This window comes from Dromiciops gliroides, chromosome 5 (genome assembly GCF_019393635.1).
Source record: "Dromiciops gliroides isolate mDroGli1 chromosome 5, mDroGli1.pri, whole genome shotgun sequence".
Taxonomy (NCBI): Eukaryota; Metazoa; Chordata; class Mammalia; order Microbiotheria; family Microbiotheriidae; genus Dromiciops; species Dromiciops gliroides.
Genome location: NC_057865.1, coordinates 240,684,907 through 240,712,445, shown reverse-complemented (window position 1 = coordinate 240,712,445; position 27,539 = coordinate 240,684,907). Strand labels below are relative to the sequence as shown.

Sequence of the window (27,539 nt, the reverse complement as noted above, 5' to 3'; positions counted from 1 at the left end):
CTACATATTATAAAAATATAAGTAATACACAAAGAGGCAAACATTTTGACAGAAAAGCCTTGGAAGGAAAAAAAAAGATGAAAACATAAAACAAATTTGTGAAGAGATATTATGGTTCCTAGTCATAATACAATTACTTTTTACATATCAGGGTTATCACCTGATTCATTGCATCCTGAGGACTTTTGGTCAATATAAGTTTCCTTTTGTACTTCCATCACCCTTTAAGGGTTCTGCAATCCACAATCTGAGTCATCCCTGAAGCTAATCTGGCTCTGGGTATCAGACTGTTTGGGTTCATTGCATGGTGTCATCTCTTCATCTATATTCTGCTTTGTTTGTTCATCCTAACAAAAACAACACATAGTATTTTATTATCACAATGTCATTCCAAAAATCTAAATCAGCAAGTCTTAAAATAACCATTGAGGAAAAATGTAAAATTGGGAGTCTTTTTAAAAAATATTAACATATTTCAACAAATAGGAAACAGAAAAAACAGATTCCATATTGGTACAATATAACCCAAGAAAGTGCAAATAAAATCCTAAGAAGCCTGTATTGTTTTTCATTGCAATGGCTTTGAAGGAATATTAGCTGTTTCATAGGAGATTTTTTTTTAAATTTTTTATTCTGAATAGAATTTTATGTTCCAAAATATATGTAAAAACAAAATTTTAACATCAATTTAAAAAAAAACTTTGTGTTCCAACTTCTCTTCCCACCTCCATTCCCACCCACCACTCACAAGAACTCAATCAATTCTAAATAAGTTATACATGAGTAGTCATGGAAAAATTCCCATTTTAGCTAGTTGTGAGAGAAAACAGTCAAAAAAACCAAAACTTCAGATTAAGGAATTGTCAAAGAGGAAATGAAAAAAAATTTTTTAAACGTGTTTCCATCTATTTTCAGATACCATCAGTTCTTTCTCTGCAGATGGGCTGCAATCTTCATAAGTCCCTCAGGGTTACATTGGATCATTGCCTTGCTGAAAACAACCACATGCTTCCCAGCAGATCATCCCCCACTATTGGTGTTATTTTGTATACAGTACATTTCACTCTGCTTCAGCTCCAGGTTTTCCCGATAGCATCCTGTTGAGTGGGATGGGAAGTACAGCCACTGACCCCTGTAATAGAGACTCAAGGAGAAAGGAGGCCAAAGCACTGATTTTATTTCTTTCGAAAGAAAGGTATACCACACTCACTGGGACAACCAGGAGGTGTGACACACCGAGATTAGGAAACCAAGAAGTTTTTATACTCTTTACAGACATCTAATTTGAACAAAATGCGGTAACTGGGTTAATACTATATGTTCAGAAATAAATCTTTCTCCTGGATGTTCAGTGATAAGACTCTCTCTCCTGGGTTGTTCAGCAATAAGTCTCTCTCTTGGGTCAGAGTGCCCCATCCTCAGGGGTTCAGCCGTAGGTTATTTTGCAAAATTTCCTGTCAGCAACAATCTATCATATCTACATAATATCTCGGTAGAGACCCTATGAAGCAATTTTTAAGTTGATATGCCTATATTTAGAAAGGGGGATAGTAGCTTCCCATTATTGGCTCTCTCTAGAGAAAAAAAAAACAGAGAGAGAGAGAAATAGGGGGCTCTAAGGGGCTTTAAGACTTTGAGATCAGATCACTAGGCCGAAGGGGGGCACTTTCCATCTCAGTGGAGGGTCATATCCCTATGTCCCTCTCACTGTTCATCACAACCTCCATATAGTACCTTAAGCTTGACAGAGAATCTTCACAAAAGCCCAGCAAAGTAGGTACCATACATTTTGCCATTATAATCAATCATTATAACTATTTCCCTCCATCCCACTCCCTTCCCATGACATTTACTCTATCTTCTTTTTACCTATTCTTCCTCAGAGGTGTTTTACTTTGGACTATCCTCTCCCTCGCTCTGCACTCCCTTTTTTCACCCTTCCTTCCTTCTCCTCTTCCCCTCCTATTTTCCTGCAGAGTTAAATAGATTGCTCCTCCCAATTGGGTATGAAAGCTATTCCCTCCATGAGCCCACTCCAATGAGATCAGAGTCCCTGAGCTAATTCTGTGTTCTAAATTTTTCTTCCTCCCTCCCTCCTCAACCCTCCCTATGAGATCAAGCAATTCAATATGTCATACTGGTGCAGTAATGCAGAACATCTTTATCTTCCTTGAAAGTGTTTTGCTTTTTACTGCTCTCTCCCCCAATCTGCCCTTTCCTCCTTCCCTTCCCCCCCTTTTCTCCCTCCCCACCCAGGGCATTACTATACCTACTTGAGTATGTATGTTAGTCCTTCTTTGAGAAAATTCTGATGATATTAAGGTTCACTCACTCCCCAACTCCTTCCCCCTCTTCTACTCTATTCCATAAGCTTTCTTCTTGTTTCCTTCATGTGAAATACCTCTCCGCAGACCATCTCTCCCCTTCTCCCTCCCCCAGTTTATTCCTCCTACACCTCAACCCTATTTTAATGATGTCATCATGGATTAGCTAGGTGGCACAGTGGACAAAGCACCAGGCCTGGACCCAGGAGGCCCCAAGCCCAAATCCAGCCCCAGACATAAGACATCCCACCCTGTCTGCCCTACAAAGAAACAAAATATAAATGCTTTACAGATATCATCCCTTCACATTCAGTTCAGCCCTGTCTTCTGTGAATTTCTTGTGAAGAATTTTTGTTTTGTTTTGTTTTTTGGTGAGGCAACTGGGGCCAAGCGACTTGCCCAGGGTCACACAGCCATCAGTTGTCAAGTGTCCAAGGTCACACCTGAACCCAGGTTCTCCTGAGTCCAGGGCCAGCACTCCATCCACTGCACCACCCAGCTGCCCCTGAATTTCTTACTGAGATAGTTCTTATGATTTCAAAGTATTATCTTCCCAAGTAGGAATGGAAACAGTTTGATCTTTTAATATCCCTCATGAAGTCTTTTTCCTGTTTACCTTTTTATGCTTCTCTAAGATCTTGTATTTGAAAGTCAAATTTTCTATTCAGTTCAGATCTTTTCATCACAAATGCTTGAAAGATCTCTTTCTCACTGAAATCCCATTTTTGCCTCTGAAAATTTATACTCAGTTTTGCTGGGTATGTGATTTTTTGCTGAAGTCCCAGTTCCTTTGCCCTCAGGAATATCATATTCCATGCCCTTTGGTCCTTTAATGTAGAAGCTGCTAGATCTTGCTTTATCCTTATTGGAGCTCCACAGTATTTGAATTCCTTTTTTCTAGCTGCTTGCAGTATTTTCTCCTTGACCTGGGAGTTCTGGAATTTGGCTATAATATTCCTGGAGGTTTTCCTTTTGGGATCTCTTTCAGGAGGTGATCAGTGGATTCTTTCAATTTCTATTTTAGCTTCTGCTTCTAGAATATCAGGGCAATTTTCCCTCACAATCTCTTGGAGGATGGTGTCTAAGCTTTTGTTTTGGTCATGGTTTTCAGGTAGTCCAATGATTTTCAAATTATCTCTCCTAGATTTATTTTCTAGGTCAGCTGTTTTTCCAAGGAGATATTTCACACTGCCCTCTATTTTTTCATTCAATTGGATTTGCTTTACTGTGTCTTGGTTTCTCATAAGGTCACTAGCTTCCATTTGTTCCATCCTAATTCTTAGGCAGTTATTTTCATCAGACAGTTTTTTTTATCTCATTTTCCATTTGGCTTTTCAAACTGTTGACTTTTTTCTCATGACTCTCCTGCATTGCTCTCATTTCCCTTTCCATTCTTTCCTCCTTTTCTCTACATCTTCTTTCTATTTCTCGTACTTTCTCTTCAAAGTCCCTTTTGAGAGCTTCCATGGCCTGAGACCAGTTCATATTTTTCTTGGAAGCTTTGGATGTTGGAGCTTTGACCCTATTATTATCTTCAGGGGGGCTGCTACTCCGCTCCACTTCTATTCTCAGCTTCAGAGGGTCCCAGGTGTTTTGGGTTGGGGGGGAGGGCCCGGCTTTGATCTCACCTGGCCTGTTCTCAGGTCCAGAGATAACCTCAGGCCTATTTACTAAGAAATCAACCAGCCAAGCTTTCTGTGGTGTGGTTCTCAGTTTCCATGAGACTGCTCCCCTGCTCCCCTCCCCCACCTGGGTCTCCTGCCGCTCAGGATTTCTTCCTGGTTGAATCCTTCACCCCAATCCACTGGTACCCCTGCACTTACCCCGCCCAGGCCAGCCGTTCAGTCCAACCCTGGGCTCGGTTCCAGAAGACACCGGTGCTGCAGCCGATTCAGAGGCACTGGGGCAAATTCCTCTGGCCGGTGTCTGGTGTGTCGGCCCGATTGCGGGGATAGGCTTTATTTGTGGCCCAGTCCGGCCCCCTGAAATCTATCTATGGCTGGAGAAAACTCTCAGCCCGTATTTTTGTGTGTTTTTCTGCCCCAATGGTTTTTTTATTGCAATTTTGGGGGTTATTGTATCAGGAGCCCTGTGAGCTTAATGTCTTTCCTCTGCCATCTTGGCTCCGCCCCCAGGAGATATTTTTTAAAGAAAATTTTAGGAAAAGTCACACATCATAAAAAGAAAACATAGACTACTACTTTATTGTACGTAGAGAAAATTTAGAGGTTTTATACCCTAAAAAGTGGCATACATAGTTTCCCTTTTTAACGTATGATCTACTAAGAAGTGTTATTATAAACATACAATGCATAATTTCACCATATTGATATTTATTCTGTTTTTTTAACATGGAGCCCAGTAATGTTTCTTGTCTTTATGCTGTGGGATGTAGCATGTTTTGTGGGATGCATCATGGTACTCTGTATGGGTAATTTATCAGCACATTGCTTTTAAAACATTAACCATAGTTTATAAAGGCCATTATTTGCAAGCTACTCACACAAAATCAATTTCTATATAAAAGTATAGAATCATGCTTCAACTTTTCCTTTTATGCAAAGTTATCAAATGAAATAAAAATGAACAAGATATTTAACCAAAAGTAGACATGATAACTCATGTCCCTGAGGCTATTTTATTGGATTCATCCTTGCCAATAGGAATACCATTAAAGAAAATGTAATTTGAGCAACAGAAAACATAGTAAACTCTCTGGTATCTGAAGAACTGAATATTCTAGTTAACCAAGCAAATAAAGATGTGCAATATCTTCTGCAAGCTGCCTTCCTATCTCCACAATAGCAGCTACTGGGAGGAATCAAGCCTTACTTGTTGCCCAAGCAGAAACTGTAATGAAGCAATGAGGAGGATTTTTTAGAAGACAATATGTGTTAACAGCAGCAACAACTTAAACTATGTGAGCAATCTACCAGGAAACAGACAATAAGCCCAGGAGCTGCCAAGATTAAGGAGTTGTTGAGATGAGCAAAAGATCATGTAAGCTCTCAGTCCTAGGAGAGATCACACACACACACACACACACACACACACACACACACACACACGAATAAGAATTCAATCTAAAAATTAGTTTCAGTAAAAGATTAAGCGACTGAAAATCATATTTACAAAGGGATATTCAGACACATAAGTGTTTAAGGTAACTTAGAACACTTCACAATGTACTCAGGAAATAGTTAGAAAACAATTTATAAATTCTAAAATACATTTACATATTAACAGAAAGAGATTACATCAGCCAGAGAGAGGAAAGAACAGACACAGAATGCTTTAAGAATAAATACCATAACAAGAAGAATACAATTCTCAAATGTAAGAAACAATGGCAATGATTTGTATTCTTGATATTCATTCCCCCATTCTGCTTCACTTCATTCTCAACTCTTTCTGACAACTACACTTTCCACCTTCACAAGGAAAGGGGAAGCTTCTGGACCTGTAACATTTTTTCATTGGTATATGGATCTCCCACTGAGGAAGGAGCTACTTCTGCCAGTGAAGGGCAGACCCTTCTCTGCAACTCAGAATCATTCAGAGTTGTGCAGGTAACTCAGAAGTGAAGTGACTTGCCCAGTGATGCAAAGCCAGTATATGTCTGAGACAAGACTAGATCTTTCAGGCTTTGACACCACCTCTGTATATGCACCTACCCCATACCATCTCTAGCACCAAGGGAGAAAATTGTAGTGATTCTTCATCCACAGACTCATTATGTATCTTTTAGTAACTGCTAATCTGGTTGTCCTTCCATGTTCCCCTAAATGCTTTCTTACAGACTTTGACTAAAACAAATTGCATCTGTCATCATACATACCTCCTGGATCACCAGATCTATGGACTGAAGAGAACAGTCAATAAATATATCTTTATCCACATCAGTTTCATTTTCTCTATCAAAGGGACCATGCTCTGTAGTATGATCTTTCTCCGTCTGTTCTCTGGTAGATGAAGAAGCAAGAAGAAAAAAATCTCTCACTCAAAATTGACCTCTGGTCCCACCTCTCAGGGCTTCAAACATTCTCCTAGCCTAAACCATGTGATGGCTTTGTACATGATCATCTCTCTCCTGTTTCCTCAACCTTTAATAGGCTTGGTGTCCTAGCCTTAAAACACAGCTCCTCCTCACCTCTGTCTCTTAGATTCCCAGGTTGCCTCCTTAGCCAAAGCTCAAGGAACACCTTCTATATGAGGCATTTTCTGATGACCCGAATTGCGCATATTCTGCTAAAATGACTTTGTGTATAACATGCATATACACATGCTTATGTTATACATATTCTTATGTCTATTTACTTTTGTGTGTACATGCTGTTTCCCCCCCCAAAATAAAATGTAACTTCCTTTAGAATTTAAGGGATTGTTTTGGTTTTGTCTTTTTGTCCCAGCACCTACTAAAGTGCCTGACAAACAGTAGGTTTGTAACAAATGCTTGTTGATGGACAGATTTTTTTTAACTTATGTGCAACTTGGGTCAGAAGGGGAAGTCTCTGACTGACTTCCAACCTCATCAAGGTCATGGGGTTTTAAATATTACTATTTATTCCAAATGAAAATAATTCATGCTTACTAATTTTCCCACTTTAAAAAAAAGTCTGTATTAGTACTGTAACTGGTGGTATAGAAGAAAATAATATTTTCCCCCCCAAAATCTTTATCTACTCTATGACACAGCTGATGATTTGACATACACGGTAATTGTTCCTTTTTCTGACCTGTTTCCTGTCTTTTTCTTGAATATTTATTTATGTAAAAATAGAGAGCATGAATGCCACCCCTATAGATATCATTTGCTTACATATTTAAATGAGAGAAAACATGCAGAAAAGATACATCATTAGAACTCACATTTAAACCACTGCACAATATAAAACAGTATAAGAACCTAATCATGTAAATATAATAAAGCAGTACTCAGGAAAACTAGTTATTAACGGCATATTCACTGTCTCTGCGATATGTAGCAAATGATACCATATATGAAAGGTAATTAAGAGTTCCTGAAACAAGACAACAGGGATATGATAAAAAACATTTCAAGAGTTTATTAGCCCTGGATCAAAGCTATAACATCATGACACTAAGGGACATACCTGACACTTTTAATGCTTATATATACTATCATAAAAACATTTTTCAAATTCTTCCTTTAGTAGTTGTTTAAAAATACAATCAGGTGTATCTATCCATATAACATTAAAAATAGTATTTTGTTTTCCAAATATACTGGAAATGAGGAACTAGATCAATGTGACAAAATGCTGGGAAATGAAAAGCTTCTTCATCACTCAACAATTGACACCTATGTATTATTAATCATGGAGGCTCTGGTCACCAGAAGGGACCTTGGAACACAAGTGTGGTTGGGTCTGCATGGGGAAGGAGGAAAGGGGGGAAAAAAGAGGAATGTTACAGGGAAAGTTGCCTACCAAGTGGCCTGTTGTTTTGGGGGAGGAAAAAATAAAAATACTATGAAAAAATTATTGACAGTTTCTTTCATAAAAATAGCTCATTGAAATGCTTGCTTTGTGTAAAACAGGAAAAAGAGACTCAAAGAATCTCAGCAATATGTATAGTTTTGATAGAAGTTTTCCAAGTTTAATCTATATATCTATATCTATCTATATGTTACTGTTATTTTGTACTTTGAAAATGATACAACATTTAAGGCTTAAAAAATGCAATAAACAAAATAGCTTGATTCAAGCCAAAAGAATTAAAAATTTCTCTGTAAATGAATATCCTCATGATCATATTATTTATCAACTGTAAATTACGCTAGTAAAATGATGAAACCTAATTCTCTCTGAAGACGAACAAGGACATTACTATATGTCTGACTTTCTTAGGAAAAGGAAAATTAATAAAACTACTCTATACAAATATTTTCCCCTGAGGATCAAGTCTATATGTGGCTTAAAGGAAAAATTGTCACCAGAGAACAGTATTAGCATAGATCGCGAAAACGCATCCTTGTTTCTGACCAAGAGCTGGGAGAATCATAACCTGTTAGCCCCACGCTATCATGATCTCTGCCATGCCTTTTTTAGGTCCCTGCAATCTCTGTGCTACCTTGTTGTCCAAGATTATCATTTTCCAAGTAAGGATAGGACAATTACCCAGCCCCTCCCCGCCTTTCTTTCTCCCTTGACATCAAGACAGACAGATACATGTTCAGGAATGTGGTGTGAATTTTAATTCACACTTTATGATGTTTATATCAGTGCATTGTTTAAAAATAAAAAGGCACGATTGATTTTTAATCCATCATTTGATAACTTAAACCTTCAGTGTTTTCATTCAGGCAATATTGTTTTTGAGGAGGGTAACCTTCCTTACCCTTCCATGGAAGTAGAGGATAAACAGATCTTGGTCTAACGATACCTTTCACTTTGTCTCAAAGTCGACAAGGAATATAAATAAAATGACAAAACTCTGAGAGATGATGAAGGCTTATAAGCAAAAAAGATGGTTTTTGTGTAAATTTGCCAATAGCATGATATTTGTATAATAATGATAACTGTATAATATAAGGAGTATCACAAAGATATCATCCAAACTGGCCTATGCAAAAGATCCATAGGAATAACAAATTCTTACTCAGTGGCTTCCTTCATTCAGAAAGAGGAAACTGAATGGATAAAAATAACAAATGTAAATTACCCCCACAATTAGCGTGTTTTTGATAAGAGATGCATTTATATGCCTGTGTACTTTAATTAGTCAGTACCTTTGTCTTTGGAGTTGCCTCATTTGCTCAGCTCGTTCCTGTTTCTCCATGTCCTCAAAAACTTGTTGAGCAATTGTGTCTCTTTCAACTCGCTCCTTTAATGCATCAAAGTCTTTTTCAATGCTACACAGCAACCAATAAAGACCATTTCTTATGGATTTGTCACTGTTCTTTCCAAAACCCAAGACCGCTGATAGAGGTTCCTAAAAGCATGGTAAACAGCTATTTAATAGTTAATGGTAAACACGTGAACATTATTTAGACATAAAATAGAAGGCATCTACCCATAGTAAGACAGCTATCTCAAAATAACTTGAGCAAGATAACTGTACAACTCTCAAGTTAAAAAGGAATTTATCTTTTCATTCAACTTGCAAAATGTACTATTTATAGGATCACAAATTTAGTCTAAGTTTCTCATTTTGCATTTGAGGAAAACTGTTAAGTGACTTGTTCATATTTCACAGCTAGTAAGTGTCTGAGGCAGGATTCAAACCCAGTTTTTCTTGATTTTGATCCCAGCACTGTATCTACTATACTAGGCTAATCAAATGTAATTAATATACTTTACAAACTTTAAAGAACAATGTATATGTCAGCAATTATTATTATTATCATCATCAATAATCTATTTGCACATAAGGGAACTGAAACATAAGGTCGTAATGTGGTTTTAAGTATTAGTAGCTTTAGTAGAAGAAAGACTTTTGGGACATCTTGAATTCTGACAACTTTCATAAGGAATTTATACTAACAAATATTAGAGTGAATCAGTGGTCTACATCTTTGAAGTTAGTTATGTCAAACTACTGGAATGTGGGAAGAAAATATAAATTCTATTTACGTTTATTTTTAAATTTAAAAAAGAGGGGGCAGGGGCAGCTAGAAGGTGCAGTGGATAGAGTACCGGCCCTGGAGTCAGGAGTACCTGAGTTCAGATCCAGCCTCAGACACTTAACACTTACTAGCTATGTGACCCTGGGCAAGTCACTTAACCCCAATTGCCTCACTTAAAAAAAAAAAAAGAGGGGGCAGCTAGGTGGCTCAGTGGATAGAGCACTGGACCTGGATTCAGAAGGACCTGAGTTCAAATCTGGCCTCAGACACTTGACACTTACTAGCTGTGTGACCCTGGGCAAGTCATTTAACTCCCACTGCCCCACAAAAACAAACAAACACAAAGAAACTAAGCTTAACTAGCATATATACATACTCTCATAACCCCCTAACCCTCCCCGACACACACACATATGGCCACTGGCAAACTCCCTGGCCTATACATCTGTCAGGTGTCATAGACAATATTTGTGATATCTCAAAGCAAGAGTGAACTTATACAATGATTGTGAAAATTGCTGCAAAGCCTCAGTGTTCATTTTTTAACACCAGGCTTAATTACTGGATGCTCTTTACATGATTTTCAACAATATAAAACTTTCCTATATATGTAGTCTATTTTGAATCAGCGATTTCACTGATATAGAGATCTCAAAGGAAGGAAACTTTTCTATCAGCATAGACTGGAAACTGCTCTGCAATTATAGTTAAAGATTTTTTTCCTGTCTATGTAAAAGTCAGTATAATGTATAGCATACTATATAGGGCATGATTGCAAGCTCTACGCTACTGAAAAACTAAAAATTTTTTAAAATAATTTTATAGTACTGATGTGACAGTTTACAAAAGTTAATTTAACTGAAAATAAATTTTATAGCATTTATCCACACCAAGTATGGAGTCAGAGAAAACATAATTTGTCAAACTATGGTGCCTATATAATGAATTTTGTCTGAAATGACTAGCATTTTTCGTAAAAATAAAGTGTCATAAAATAATTAGCAAAGATAGAATGAGGGATGGAGAAACTTACTATCTTGCACAGACATTTTTGTTCACTGACAAGTTTTTCTAGAGATAAACGTTCAATTATCTCTGTTTCTGTTAATGCTCCTTCTTCATCTTGTTTATTTGCCAATCTAGAAAACAAAAGTAAGGGTGGTTTTATAACCAAGTTATTCAAAAATCTAGTCATGCAAAAATATCTGAAGATATGCTGATATTTAAAGTTTTCATCCACTATGGATTTTAGAACATTCTGTAAGATTTCTTCCTTTGTATTTGTAAAGCAAATTCTTTTTTTTTTTTTTTTGGTGGGGCAGTGAGGGTTAAGTGACTTGCCCAGGGTCACGCAGCTAGTGTCAAGTATCTGAGGTTGGATTTGAACTCAGGTCCTCCTGAATCCAGGACTGGTGCTTTATCCACTGCGCCACCTTGCTGCCCCGTAAAGCAAATTCTTAATAAAATCTTAGAACTGATCTAGTTTACTGACCATACTACTGGGTATGAAAAAGAAATCCTCTTCATTTTGATCTTAGAAATAGCCTTCAGGGACAGATAGGTGGTACAGTGGATAGAGCACCGGCCCTGGAGTCAGGAGGACCTGAGTTCAAATCCCACCTCAGACAGTTGACACTTATTAGCTGTATAACCTTGAGCGAGTCACTTAACCCCAATTGCCTCACCAAAAAAAAAAAAAAAAAAAGAATGAAAGAAAGAAAGAAAAGAAAAGAAATCTCATATGTATAACCCATATCTGATTGCATGTCACCTCAAGGAGAGGAGAGGGGAGAGGGGAGGGAGTGAAGGAGGGATAAAAATTGGAACCCAAAACTATAAATCAAAATGTTATTACATTCAAAATAAATTTTTAAATCTTCCTGAAAGCCAAGCAGTAGACTTTTTCTTCTTGGGAAGAAACCTAATAAAGACACATTGAATAGGCTACAATGACTATGTTTAGAGCTGCCCTTCATAGTTCTGCTAAACTATATAAGAAGGTTGGCATCTGCTTCCAGGCTTGCAGTGACCCAGTGCTGGCAGGATTGAATTGAAGCTAGTAAGCCTTGAACTGATCCTTACTTCTCCCCGTCTCCACAGCATTAGGAATTATAGGTGAAGAGATAGAGCAAGGGGCAGCTAGATGGCACAGTGGTTAAAGCACGGGCCCTGGATTCAGGAGTACCTGAGTTCAAATCCGGCCTCAGACACTTGACACTTACTAGCTGTGTGACCCTGGGCAAGTCACTTAACCCCCTATTGCCTGCAAAAAAAAAAAAAAAAGAGAGATAGAGCAAGCAATTTTATCTTAACTGGCACAGCAACCCCCCCCCCCTTAACAAGCAATGGTTTTAGTAGCCATAGAGTATACAAAGTGACTCTTCCATATTTGCCCCATCCATCACACAGAAAAAAAATCCAACTTCACCCAGCTGCCAAAGTTCCCATTATAATTCATCATAACCAAAAAAAGCAACAACAAACATATCCTCCATTACAAATAAATAAATAGAAAATCATTTAGTAAATAATAAAATTATAAAGTGAGAAAGTCCCAGGGGGGCTGCTAGGTGGCGCAGTGGATAAAGCACTGGCCCTGGATTCAGGAGTACCTAAGTTCAAATCCGGCTTCAGACACTTGACACTTACTAGCTGTGTGTCCCTGGGCAAGTCACTTAACCCCCATTGCCCCACAAAAACAAAACAAAACAAAACAAAAAAGTGAGAAAGTCCCTGCCCTCAAGGGACTTATATTGTACTACTAGAAGAAAAATCCTATAGGAAAGTAATGGATAGGAGGGGAGTTTTGGTCTAGGGTTACAGTTAGAAAAGAAGATAACAAATATTGCTTGTGTTAGGGTTGTTATTAATGAGTTGATCCCCAAAGAAGTGAAATGACATACCTTTTCTACCCTTCCAGGAATAAGAGTTGTAGTATGGTAGTATTAATTTGATAAGTGACCCCCAAAAAGTGATAGAAAGTGTGGGGAGAGTAGTAGGGAGTAGGGGGATGCCGCCCTACTATAGAAAGGGATATAAGATTGGTAAGAGTATTTTTGTTGTTATGTCATTTCACTTGTGTCTAATTCTTCATGACCTCATTTGGCGTTTTCTTGTCAAAGATACTAGAGTGGTGAGTCATTTCATTCTACAGCTAATTTTTACAGATGAGGAAACTGAGGCAAACAGGGTCCGTGACTTGCCTAGGGTCACACAGAAAAGTGTCTGAGGCCAGATTTGAACCAGGAAGATGAATCTTCCTGATTCCAGGGCCAGTGCACTATCCATTATATTTCCTTGACAACAATATTGTTTGATGAAGAAATGTGAATGACTTAATTATTCTCAGCAATACAATGATCCAGGGCAATCTGGATCATACTGATTGAACACAGACTGAAGCATATTATTTCCTTACTTTCTTTCATTTTTTTCCTTTTATTTGAGTTTTTTCTACAAAATGACTAATATGGTAATGTTTTTCATAACTGCACATGTGTAACCTATATCTGATCTCTTACTGCCTCAGGGAAGGGGGAGGGGAGGAAGGCAAGAAGGGGTAGAATTTCAAACTCAAAACTTTAAATAAAAATGTTTATTTTAAAAATAAAGTATAAATACATACTTTATTTTATGTCTATGTATGTATACACACATACACACACAAACACACCTATACATATGAGAATAAGACAAAAACAAACCCTAACTTCAAGGAGCTCATATTCTATTGGAGGGGGAAAACATAAAAATATTTAGGTACATTATAAGATATATAAAAAGCACTAGCACTTGAGTAGATTGGAATGGCCTCCTCTAGAAAAATGTCTTTGGAGCATTTGAGCTCATACCCATATTGAATTGTTTGCAGCCTTGGGAAGTGGGGAGGGCAGGAATGATAGAGATTGGAACAGAAAAATATGAATAAAAATGTTTCATCTGAAAGAAAAATAATACAATTTTTAAAACCCAACAAACAGAATTAACAGCTTGCTAAAAGAGGCATAAAAATTACTAAAGAGAACACCTTAAAAACAGAATTGGCCTAATGGTAAGAGGCACAAAAACTCACTGAAGAAAAGAATTCCTTAAAATGCAGAATGGGCCAAATGGAAAAGGAGATTAAAAAACCTCACTAAAGAAAATAATTCCTTAAAAATTAGAATTAGGCAAATAGAAGCTAATGACTTCCTGAGACATCAAAACACAATAAAACAAACACAAGAAAATGAAAAATATTAGAAAATATATAATATTTCATCAGAATGAAAAAAGTGACTTGGAAAATATATCATGGAAAAAGAATTTCAGAATCACTGGACTACCTGAAAACCCTGATAAGAAAAACGACATAGATACCATATTTCAAGAAAAACTTCCCTGATATCTTAAATCCAGAGAGTAAAATAAAAATTTTAAGAATCCACTGAATGTCTCCTGAAAGAGTTACCTAAGTGAAAACTCCCAGTAATTTTATAGCCAAATTTCAGAGCTCCCAGGTCAAGGAGAAAATATTGTGAGTAGCTGGAAAAAACAATTCAAATCTAGAACCACCATAAATATCACACAAGCTTTAGAGGCTTCTGTTTTAATGGAGCAAATGGTTTGGAAGATGATATTCCTAGAAGCATTTTGTCCAAGCCATTCTTGAGCAAGAAAATTTTCCATAACACCCCCAAGTGAAATCTTGCCTCTGCCTGAACATCTCCAAGAGCCAGAAACTCACCACCTACAGAAGCAGTCTTTTGTCATTCTCTAAATCAGTTCTGTCAACTTCATATAGAAACAAGATGGTACATAAGAGAGATAAGAATGCATTGATTTAGAAAAATCACACATTAACTTTACTTATGCTCTACTGTATTTTGATTTTTCTTGTTAAATATTTTGCAATTACACTTTAATCTGCTTCAGGGAACTAGAGAGTGTTACATTAATGCAGTGGCTGAGTAAGGTACCTTTGGCTCTAAATGTTAGAAGATAGTCCTTATATGTAACCTAAATCTCTCTCTGAACTTTCTACCTGTTATTTTAGTTATGTCAGGTGGGACTGAACATGTCAGGCCCTATAATACTTGAAACATCTTTAACATAGTTTTTTCTCATTTCCAAGTCTTTACTCCTTTTTTTTGCTTGTTTCAATGCTTTTTAATATGATGTTTTCAGCTTTTTTTATATTAAATTTTCATTTTATTTAGAATTTTCTTTTTTCTTTCTTTTTTTTTGGGGGGAGGGGTGAGGCAATTGGGGTTAAGTGACTTGCCCAGGGTCACAAAGCTAGTGTCAAGTGTCTGAGGCTGGATTTGAACTCAGGTTCACCTGAATCCACAGCCGGTGCTTTATCCACTACACCACCTAGCTGCCCCTCACATTGATTTTTTAAAACTTGGTGTTCTAAATTTTCTTCCTCCCTTCCTCCTTAACCCTCCCTATGAAATCAAGCAATTCAATATAAGTCATACATATTGCAATTATGCAAAACATCTTTAAATTAGTCAGGCTGTGAAAGAAAATAGACAAAATAACTTTAGAAAGAGGAGCTAATGGGGCAGCTAAGTGGCACAGTGGATAAAGCACCAGCCCTGGATTCAGGAGGACCTGAGTTCAAATCTGGCCTCAGACACTTAACACTTACTAGCTGTGTGACCCTGGGCTAGTCACTTAACCCCAATTGCCTCACCAAAAAAAAAGAAAAAAAAGAAAAAGAAAGAGGAGCTAACAAATAAAATTTGACTTCAATATGTATTCAGATACCATCAGTTCTTCCTCTATTGATGGTTTGCATTTTTCATAGGTCCTTCTGATCACATCCTGCTCATCATTTCTTTCACAGTTACTATTGCTAACTGTATTGCCCTCCACCTTATTCCCTCCCTTTGATATTTACTCTATTTGCTTCACCCTATCCCTTCTCAAAAGTGTTTTGACTTTTACTGCCCCCTCCCCCAATCTGCCCTCCCTTCCTTTGCCTTCCCCCCCCAATCTCCTTCCCCTCCCACTTTCCCTCAGGGCAAAATATATTAGTATACCCACTTGGCTTTGTGTGTTATTCTCTGTTGAGCCAATTCCGATGAGAGTAAGGATCACTCACTCCCCCTCTCCTTCCCCATCTTCCCCTCCTCTCCATAAGCTTTTTCTTGTTTCTTCTATGTGAGCTACTTTTCCCCAATCTACCTCTCCCTTTCCCTTTCTTCCAGTGCATTCCTCTTACCTCTTAACTTTATTTTAAAGATGTCATCATGAGTCAGCTCGCTGACACAGTGGACAAGTACCAGCCCTGGACCCAGCAGGCCCTGAGCCCAAATCTAGCCCCAGATATATGCCACCTACCCCGTGTGCCTGACACAAAAAAAAAATCCTTTATAGATATCACCCCTTCATATTCAATTCACATCTGTGCCCTCTGTCTTAGTATATTCTTTTCAGCTGCCCTAATACTGAGTAAGTTCTTATGAGTTAGAAGAATTATCTTCCCATGTAAGGATGTAAACAGTTTAACCTTATAATATCCCATATGATTTCTTTATCCTGTTTAACTTTTTATGCTTCTCTATGGTCTTGTATTTTAAAGTCAAATTTTCTATTCAGCTCAGGTCTTTTGATCGAGAATACCTGCAAGTTGGGGCAGCTAGATGGTGCAGTGGATAGAGCACCAGCCCTGGAGTCAGGAGTACCTGAGTTCAAATCCGACCTCAGACACTTAACACTTACTAGCTCTGTGACCCTGGGCAAGTCACTTAACCCCAATTGCCTCACTAAAAAAAAAAAAAGAAGAATACCTGAAAGTCCTCTTTTTCATTGGAGGACCGTCTTCCCCCCTGAACAATTATACTCAGTTTTTCTGGGTAGGTGATTTTTCATTGTAGTCCCTGTTCCTTTGCCCTCTGGAATATCATATTCTATGCCTTCTGGTCCTTTAATTTAGATGCTGTTAGATCTTGTGCTCTCCTGACTGTGGCTTGGCTGCTTGCAATGTTTTCTCCTTGACCTGGGAGTTCTGAAATTTGGCTATAATATTCCTGGAGGTTTTCCTTTTGGGATCTCTTTCAGGAGGTGATTGGTGGATTTTTTTCAATTTCTATTTTTACCTTCTGCTTCTAGAATATATGGGCAATTTTCCCTGTCAATTTCTTGGAAAATGATGACTAAATTTTTATTTTGATCATGGTTTTCAGGTAGTCCAATGATTTCCAAATTATCTCTCCTGGATCTATTTTCCAGGTCAGCTGTTTTTCCAAGGAGATGTTTCATATTGCCCTCTATTATTTTATTCATTTGGATTTGCTTTATTGTGTCTTGATTTCTCATAAAGTCACTAGCTTCCATTTGTTCAGTCCTAATTCTTATGCAGTTATTTTCATCAGATAACTTTTGTATCTCCTTTTCCATTTGGATTTTCAAGTTGTTGACTTTTTTCTCATGACTCTTCTGCATTGCTCTCATTTCTCTTTCCATTATTTATTCCCTCTCTCTGCATCTTCCTTCTATCTCTCCTCCTTTCTCTTCAAAGTCCCTTTTGAGCACTTCCATGGCCTGAGGCCAATTCATATTTGGATGTGGGAGCTTTGACTTTGTTATTATCTTCTTCTGAGGATGTATTCTGATCTGCCTTGCCCCCCAAAAAGCTTTCTATGGTCTGCTGCTTTCTTCGCCTACTCATCTCGACCTGGAAGCAGATGTGTGATTGAAATCTGATTCTCTTTGGTTTGAAGCTTGGTGTGCCTGTGCTGCTCCCCCACTACTCCACAACCATTGAAGTCAGTCTACTGGTTCAGAACCTGGGTGCTTCACCCCAACTCCAGCAGAGACTACAGCCACTTCATCCCGGCCAAACACTGAACCCCCTCAATGATGCACAAGCCAAGCCTCAAAAGAAGCAGCTGGCGCTGAAGACTCTGAGGCCCTGGAGGCACAGTCTTTCCCATACTGGGTCCACACCACATGCTGAGCTCCTCTCTCAGCCCATACAGCAGGTGACCCCAGTTGCCTAATTAAGTGGTCTTTGACAGGAAAATAGTCTCACTCTGTTCTTATGTAGATTAGGTTGCCCTGGGAGTTGTCTTATGGCATTTTTGGAGTGTGTGGATGGGTTTGGCAGGAGCTTGTGGGAGTCACAGTCTTACCTCCAACATCTTGGCTCTGCCCCCAAGTCTTTACTTCTACAGGTCGAATATCTCATTTTTTCAATCAGGCTATAGATGATCTTGGGATGTCAATCCTTTCACCATCCTTGTTTCTTTTCCTCTGGATGAGTTCAAGCTTATCAGTGTACTCCCTAAAATGTGGCTGCAAGAACTGAATATGATACTCTGGATTTGAGCAGAACAAAGTACCAAAGGATTACAAGGATTCTGGATTCTCAATAATGCTGTTCAAGTTCACATTCAATTATTTGGCTGTCATCATGCTACTGACTCATTTACTTTACGGTACATTAAAAAGTCAGATACAGATATTTTTTTCTCTCTAGTATTTGTGCTATTGAATCTTGGAATGCAAATGCAGAAACTAATTTATTTCTCCCCACTAAATTTCAGAAACAGTGTGGTACAGTCTTGGAAAAATGAATTATTTAAATCATTGTTTTAAAAAAGGCTCCCATAGTTTTTCACTAGACTGCCAAAGGGATCAAAGATATAGAAAGGGTTAAGAATCACTGTTCTAAGGGTATTTCTTTTATGTGTTATGTAATGGTATTCATGATACTAGTTAGAACTCTTAGGATCTGAGAGGATATTTGTTTATTATCTTTCTAAAAGTATTCAATATTTGAGCTTGAGGTATCATTAAAGGAATCATTTGCATAATTTATTTCCATACATTTATCAGATATAAGGGAGAGAAAGAGACTGCTTGTATGGTGTGTGTGTGTGTGTGTGTGTGTGTGTGTGTGTGTGTTTTGGTCCAGATTTGTGGTTTCATTCTTTCAGCATACAAACTCCTTCAACCACAAAAGCCAGCAGCAACTCTGCAATACACAGTCTTAGAAAGCTGCCTAGAGGGACACTGGGAGGTTAAGTGAATTAATTACTCATCGGCACACAGCTTATACGCCATAGGCCATACCTGAACCCAGATCTTGCTAATTACAAGGCCAGCCCTCTCTGTTCACTAGGGGTGATCCCTTGCACCCTTTATTATGGTACATGACAAGTAAGAAAGTTATACTTAGAAGCTCTCATTTATAAAATTCCCTTCTTTATACATTTCAGTCATAGATTATAAAATTAGTTAGGGGTGGCTAGGTGGCACAGTGGATAAAGCACCGGCCCTGGAATCAGGAGGACCTGAGTTCAAATCTGGCCTCAGACACTTGACACTTACTAGCTGTGTGACCCTGGGCAAGTCACTTAACCCCCATTGCCCCACAAAACAAAAACAAAAACAAAAAATAAAAATAAAATTAGTTAATAGCTTCTTCTTGGAAGGAAACAAAAATACTACAAAACTTATGTGATTCTGAAACCTATGACATGGACATTAAGTTGTTGTTTTCAAAACCATGGCTTTTCTTTAAATGAATGGCAAAGGAAGATAACTCATTAATTGAAAACCTATGGGGGCAGCTAGGAGGCGCACTGGATAAAGTGCTGGCCCTGGATTCAGGAGGACCTGAGTTCAAATCCGGATTCAGACACTTGACACTCACTAGCTGTGTGACCTCGGGCAAGTCACTTAACCCCCATTGCCCTGTACCCCCCCAAAAAAAAAGAAAAGAAAAAAGAAAACCTATGATCATTTGACAATAACATAAATGTCCCAAAAAAGGAAGAAGGTAGACTTCTAAGCAAGTTAAATGCATACCAAATTCCAAGAATAATGTTTAAACAATGTCAAGTCTTTTTGAAGTACTTTGAAAAACAAGCATTTTATGAGAAATGACAAGTAGGATGATTTCAGAAAGGCCTGGAAAGATTTGTGTGAACTGATGTATAGTGAAGTGAGCAGAACCAAGAGAATGTTATTTAAGTGAACTGTGAATGATCTAACTATTCCCAGCAATACAATGACACAAGACAATCCCAGGGGGCTAATGATTAAGCACACTATCCAACTCCAAAGAAACTGATATCAATTGAACACAGAATGAAGGATGTTATTTTTTACTCTTTCATTTTTTTCTTTTATTCAAGTTTTCTCTTAGAAAATGAATAATATGGTAATCTTGACATAATTGTACACGTACAACACATATCTGATTGTTTACTGCTCCTCAGGGAGGGGGAAGGAGAGGGAGAGAAGAAGGGATAGAATTTGGAACTCAAAAGTATAAAAAATGTTTTATTTTAAGAAAAAGAAAGAACCCATTTAATGATGATAATTAACATTTATATAATGCTTACTATGTGCCAAGCACTGTGCTAAGCGCTTTACAAATTATTATCCTATTTGAGAATCAAAACGACTTATTTAGATGAGGAAAATGAGGCAGAAGTTAAATGACTTGTCTGGAGTCATACAGCTAGTAAGTACCTGGGGCTGGATCTGGACTAAGGTCTTCCTGGACTAAGGCCCAGCATTCTATTATGTTGGCACCAAATAGCTGACCCATTTATATGGAATATACTAATTATAAAGCATATTTATTAATTTTTCAAGACAGACTCCAGGATCTCTATCTAGTAACTCCTCATTAGCTTACTTCCCATTGCTGCATATACTTGAAAAAGATTCAGAGAATGCTTTAACCACAAACTAAGGGATCGTATCTATCTAGTCCAACTCCATCATTTACTGATTAAAGAAAAAAAACTGTGACCCAGAGTGACTTGCCCAAGGCCATATTATATATACTAAATAAAAGCTGCCATAAAGTTACATTTCCATTGGAAACATTTAAACACACAAATGTATAGCTTTTATATACTTAATACTTACATATATATGTATACTATACCTATGAAGTATATTTTAATTAATTCAGATTGTGCTTTATAATGAGTGGGATGGGAAGTACAGCTACTGACCCCTGTAATAGAGACTCAGGAGAAAGGAGGCCAAAGCATTGATTTTATTTCTTTCGAAAGAAAGGTACACCACACTCACTGGGACAACCAGGAGGTGTGACACACCGGGATTAGGAAATCAAGCAGTTTTTATACTCTTTACAGACATCTAATTTGAGCAAAATGCGGTAATTGGATTCAGCAATAAATCATTCTCCTGGAATGTTCAGCAATAAATTATTTTGCAACATTTTCTGTTTCTGCAACAATTTATCATGTCTACGTAATGTCTCAGTGCAGACTCTTTGAAACAATTTTTAAGTTGATATGCCTATATTTAGAAAGGGGGATAGTAGCTTCCCATTATTGCCTCTCCAGAGAAAAAATATATAGAGAGAAATAGGGGGATATAAAGGGCTTTAAGACTTTGAGATCAGATCACTAGGCTGAAGGGGGGGCACTTTCCATCTCAGTGGAGGGTCATATCCCTATGTCCCTCTCAATAATTAGCTGTGAGATTAGTAGTAAGATTTTGTTTTATGTTTTCTCTGATTTACACAATAAAATATTATTCATATTTCCCATTACTTACATTCTAATTTCAAAATTTTATCAATTAATAGGCATTTATTAAGCACCAATTGCTCTACTAGATATAGGGGAAAATGTTACAAAGGAAACAATCTTTACCCACAAGGAGTTTACTTCATTTGGGGTAAATAAAACCAAAAGTAAATTGCCAAATAAATTTTCCTGGAGGAAGAACTGGGGGAACAAAGGGAAGGAATTTGGGAAAGGTCTCATATAGACCTTGAACAACTTTGAAGGGAACCAGGGATTCTCTGTGGTAGAGAAGACAAGGGGAGAGCATTTCAGATTTAGGAAACAACCTGCGCAAAAGCACAGAGAAGTGAGAGGGAGTGTTCTGTGTAAGCAAGAAAATCAGTCTGGCTGGACCTAAGGCTGGAAAAATAGGTTGGAGCCAGGTTGTGAAGGACTTATAATTGCCATCTAATTTTTATCTTAGGCTGTGCAACCCTAGGCAAGTTCACTTAACCCTAATTGCCCTGCAAAAAAGAAAGAAAGAAAGAAAGAAAGAAAGAAAGAAAGAAAGAAAGAAAGAAAGAAAGAAAGAAAGAAAGAAAGGAAGGAAGGAAGGAAGGAAGGAAGGAAGGAAGGAAGGAAGGAAGGAAGGAAGGAAGGAAGGAAGGAAGGAAGGAAGGAAGGAAGGAAGGAAGGAAGGAAGGAAGGAAGGAAGGAAGAGAAAGAAAGAGAGAAAGAAAGAAAGAAAGAAAAAGAAAGAAAGAGAGAACAATGACAAAAATGAAAAAATGATTTTTATCTTAGAGCTAATAGGGAGCCAGTGAAGTTTTCACAGCAGGGGAGTGATATGGTCAAATCTGTGCTTTGGGAAAATCACTTTAGCAGTTATGCGGAAGATAGATTGCAGAGGGGAGAGACTTAAAACAAGAAAACTAAGAAGGAGGCTACTGTGAGAGGTGACAAAGGCCAGAATTTAGGTGATAAAATTTTAGTGTAGAGAAGGGGCCGCATGTGAGAAATGTTGTGAAGCCAGAATTAACAAGACTTGGAATTTGGCTAAATATGTGAAATAAGGGGGATTGAAGAGATAAAGAAGACTCTTAAGAGGTAAATCTGGATAACTGTGATTTAAGATCACCGATCTTAAAAGAAGTTCAGAAGAAAGGTCGATGTAGAAGACAATTCTCACCATCTATGTCCCATTCCCTAATAATGTATGTCCTCCAAGGTTGGACCACTTACTTTTACAGGATTATCATGCTCCTTTTTATGCACTGGACATTCCAGCCAAACTGGCCTACTTCACATTCCCTAAACACAACATTGCCACCTCCTAACTCTGCCTTTGTACAGACTCTCCCTTATGCTCAGAATACTCTGCCTCTTCTCACGTGCCTCTTAGCTTTCTTCGTATCTCAGTTTTAGAGCCATTTCCTATAGTATGACTTTCCTAGCTACCTCCTCTCATCATACTTTGTATATGTTTATATTTTACTTATCTGTGTACAGTAAACTCCTAGGGGGCAGGAATTATTTTCAATTTTTATATATTTCCAGTGTCAGTATCTGGTACATAATCAGGAGCTTAATAAATGCTTATTAAAAATATTTATAGCAACTCTCTTTGTGGCGACATAGAATTGGAAATCAAGGGTATGCCCATCAACTGGGGAATGGCTGAACAAGTTGTGGTATATGAATGTAATAGAATACTATTGTGCTGTAAGAAATGACGAGCAGGCAGATTTCAGAAAAACCTGGAAAGACATAAGTGGACTGATGCTGAGTGAAGTGAGAAGAACCAGGAGATCATTATACACAGCAACATTGTATAATGATCAACTGTGAATGACTTAGCTCTTCTCAGCAATACAATGATCCAAGACAATCCCAAGGGACTAATGGTAAAGCATACTATCTACTCCCATAGAAAGAACTGATAAAAAGAGCATTTGTAGATTGAACATATATAACCTATACCAGATTGGTTGCTGTTTTGTGGAGGGGGAGGAAGAAAAATTTGGAACTCTAAATCTTATGAAAATTGTATGTTTGAAGTGAATGTTGTAGTGGTGGATTTGCACGTTCATGTACATTCATATTTTTTATTGTGCTATGTTATAGAAATGCTTGTTTTATTCCATAAATAAAATAACATCAGACAAGTTAATGGCAAAAAACCATACATTGTTAAAAACAGCTTTATATAATAGAAAGTTATGACATCATCTACATTTTTCCTTTTTCTTTCTGCACCAAAAGGCTCCTATTTTCTTGTCAAATTCATAATAAAACAGGAAAAATTTTAAATAAAAAATAAAATAAAATAAATAACCTGAATTACCCCCCCCCAAAAAAAGTTTAGTATTAAAATGCACATTGGAATTTAAGGTATTTAATAAGGGGGAAATGAGTTGGCACCTCTTCCCATTCCCATTCCAGGAAAGACTGTATAGTCTTTTGTTTCTTGTCTTCCAGCTAATCACTGATTCCACAGGGCTGCCCCAGTCTCCGGCTCCAATTATTTGATGCAACATCAAAAAAAACAGAAAAAGTGAGCAGGCACAGGATATGCCTTAACCAATGGCAGAAGGGTGGATAGTAAAAAACTACGTAAAAAAGAAAGGTAAGAAGGATCACTAATCGGCCATACACCCAGGCCTCAACCCCCGGTACTAGGTCTCGATTTCCTAGATCAACACTGCCTAAGGAACTCCATGCCCAGTGCCGGGTCCTTCCCTTCTACCATGCCCCGAGGGGGCTCAAGCCCTGGCCCCCCACAGCCAGGGCCGGAGCCAGAACCGGAGCCCGAGCCCCCCAAGAAGAAAAGGAAGAAGAATTACCTTCGGCATGACAAGCCTCCCTCCACCTACCTAGCCATGATAGCCCTGGTGATCCAGGCTGCCCCGGACCGGAGGCTCAAACTGGCCCAGATCATTGACTAGGTTCAAGCCCTGTTCCCCTTCTTCAAAGATGACTATGAAGGGTGGAAGGATTCTATCCGGCACAACCTCTCCTCCAACCGATGCTTCCACAAGGTGCCCAAGGACCCGGAAAAGCCACAAGTCAAGGGAAATTTTTGGGCAGTAGACATGAGCCAGATCCCTGTTGAGGCCCTTCGGTTGCAAAACACAGCTGTGGCCCGTCGAGGGGAGAGGGGTGGCCAGGGCAAAGCCTTTGCCTAGGACCTGACACCCTATGTTCTCCATGGTTGGCCCTACCGGCCTCCAAGCCCCAACCTGGCCATCGACTCCTTCAGTATTGATTCCTTGCTTGGGGATATTCCAGAAGGGCCCCAGCCTCCACGGCCATCCTCTTCTTCTTCTTCCTCTTCTTCCACTTCAGAGCCAGTGTCCTGGCCCTTGGGTCCCCTGTCCAAGTTACAAGAGGGTTGTTTGAGGGGCCATGGGGCAACTACTTCTCCCCTGTCCTCTTCCTCCTCTCCCACAGAGGGGGGACTCTGGCCTCTCCGGCCCATTCCCCTCCTGCAGGGTGCCTCCACCCAGGCAGGGCTCTTGGGAACCACAGGGGGGGGTCTCAGCCCCCTCCTCTCTCATCTGAGCAAGGCTCCTGGCCTCTCCTGCCCCTCCCTGTAATTCAGGGTACCTCAAGCCAGGTGCAGCTATCAGGGGGGACCAGGGTCCCACTTTGGGGACAGCTGCCCACATCATATTCCCCCATATACACCCCAAATGTGGTGATGCCGCTAGCACAGCTCCCACCCCCACCTTGCCTCAGTGTCTGCCCTCCCCAGGCCCTTCCTACTCGGGGCTAACACCTAAGACCACAGGTCCCACTGGCTCCCTAGGGGACTTGGATGCCCTCTTTCAGGTGGTGCCACCTAACAAGAGCATCTATGATGTGTTGGTTACTCACCCCTTGGACCTGGTATCTCCGAACCCCAGGGGTTCTACGCCAGGTCCTCTACTTACCTGGTACAATGTGTGAAGAAGTTGGGCCAGGATCTCTCTCCCATCCATTCCTTGCCTTCTTCCCCAACCTCCCCCCCAACTTGAGTCCACATAAGGAAAGCAAAGGAGATAAGGCTTCACCTTGGGGGGGTTCCCAAACATCCTTAGACCCAAGTCCCAGGTCCACAATTTCAAACCCCAGTTATTCCCTTCCTTGGGCAACTACCCAATGGCCTGTCATCTTATTACCACCTTTCTAATCAAAGGATTTAAAACCAGAAAAGAAAAAAAACACATCAAAAAAAAAAAAAAAGAAGGATCACTAATGTCTTAGCACAAAAAAAGTTAAATAAACTGCATACATTTTTCATCATACTAGTAGAACTAATATGGTCATCTGTCCAATATTTGAAAACATAAACCAATCTCTTTATTACTATGTATCACTTATCTTGAATTTCTATATGTATGTGTGTGTCTGTGTGTGTGTGTATATATATATATATATATATATATATATAAGTATTGTTACTTACACCAATATAGGCTTTTCTGAAATCCTGGGATGTCTTATAATATGAGTAAGTATTTCACGAGCTTCTTCCATCCTCCTTTCTTCACTGGAATCAACCACAAATATTACTCCGTATGATTCAGCATAATAATGTTTCCATATTCCTCGAATTCCATGCCCACATCTTACTTGATAGATTGTAACTTCAAATTGTCCTTCTCTGATGTCCACTCTCGTAAATGCAATAGAATGTGTTAGATTTTCAGGGGTCTCTGTTTTAAAGGAAAGGAAAAACAAGATAACACATTATTTAGGTTTGTCTTTGCTAATGAATATTTAACTTTAGGTTAAATTATTATTAAACAACAGCTAAAATCTTACATCATTCTACTAAGGTAAAGTCACACTTACCTGAAATATTTATTTACAGAAATAGTCAAAGACTGATTTGTTGAAAAAAGATTTTGTTAGGCAGGCCCTGTGGACTATGGAAACTATAGAACTATATGATACAAAGACTGTACCCATGAAGAGCCTTACAGTGTAATTGAGGACAAGAGATGAGATACACAAAAAGTTAGACAACATAAGCAATGAAATACTATACTTCTTCCTTTACTTCCTCCCTAAGAAAAATATCTCAAACTTGTTCATAGTTTTTTATATGTGTGTAAAGAACTGCAAACAAGCAGTTAGGTGGCACAGTAAGAGTGCTGAGTGCTAGTTCTAGAGTCAGGCAGACCTGAGACTCTATCAACCTCAGACTCTATCGAGATGACCCTGGGTAAGTCACTTAACCTTGTTGGCCTCAGTTTCTTCATCTACAAAATGAACTGGAGAAAGAAAGGTCAAAACTACTCTAGCATCTTTGCCAAGAAAATCCCAAATAGGGTCACAAAAAGTAAAACAAGACTGAAATAACTAAACAACTAAGGATTACAAAGGGTTTCTGTTTATTAGCTCTCATGACCCTTACAACATCCCTGTGAGGTAGATGCTATTGTCATCACCCGCATGTATAGATGACCAAACTGAGGCTCAGAGAGTTTATGTGACTTTGTCACAAAGATAGCAAACATCAGAAAAATGGAAAAAAGAAATTACTGATTGAACTGTCACAGCATTGGATGATCTAAAGTGCGCCCCAAACAACAACAAAAAAACCCACAACACTTTGTAAAACACGAGCAGTCAGAATTAAGGATAATTTAACAATTATATAAACACCCATAGCTTACCTCTGATAATGGTTTTTGCTGTGGCAGGACACACCATTAGAAGTGTTACTTTCCTTAAAATAGAAAATTAATCATGTCAGAATTTTAAAATCACATTAGAATATAATAACTTGCATTTAAAAAAATTTATTTCTATGGCATAATTAAGCAAAATCATTTTAAGATAGTTACTTTCTGATAATCTGTGAAAAGAGAGGGAATTAATGTAATAAATAATTCAAAATGGCTGATAAAAACCAGCAAAAAAACCCATATGATAATCACATACAACTGTATTTTAAAAATTCATGAACCTATGTCACTGAAGGGATGGTGGCGCCCTAAACAGAAAAAAGTTAAAAAGAAGGGTGAAGTGAGAAGACAATCTTGTTCATTTTGTGCATGTTGTGTTTGAGATTTCTATGGGAACCCCAGTTGGAAACATCTAGAATGACATTGAGGACATGGGACTAGACCTCAGGAGAGTCCTGCTATC

At 38.4% G+C, this 27,539-nt stretch overlaps 1 protein-coding gene across 1 annotated transcript; it reads right to left on the bottom strand.

The window, feature by feature from the left end:
* Positions 1 to 224: 224 nt before the first annotated feature.
* Positions 225 to 27,101, bottom strand: LOC122729003 (ADP-ribosylation factor-like protein 13B). Its single transcript, XM_043967686.1, has 6 exons — positions 27,065 to 27,101; positions 25,849 to 26,098; positions 10,946 to 11,051; positions 9,076 to 9,278; positions 6,163 to 6,286; positions 225 to 347 (listed from the first exon to the last, which is right to left on the bottom strand). Exons 1-6 carry the CDS (start codon positions 27,099 to 27,101, stop codon positions 225 to 227), a joined length of 843 nt encoding a protein of 280 aa, XP_043823621.1.
* Between the last annotated feature and the right edge of the window lie 438 nt (positions 27,102 to 27,539).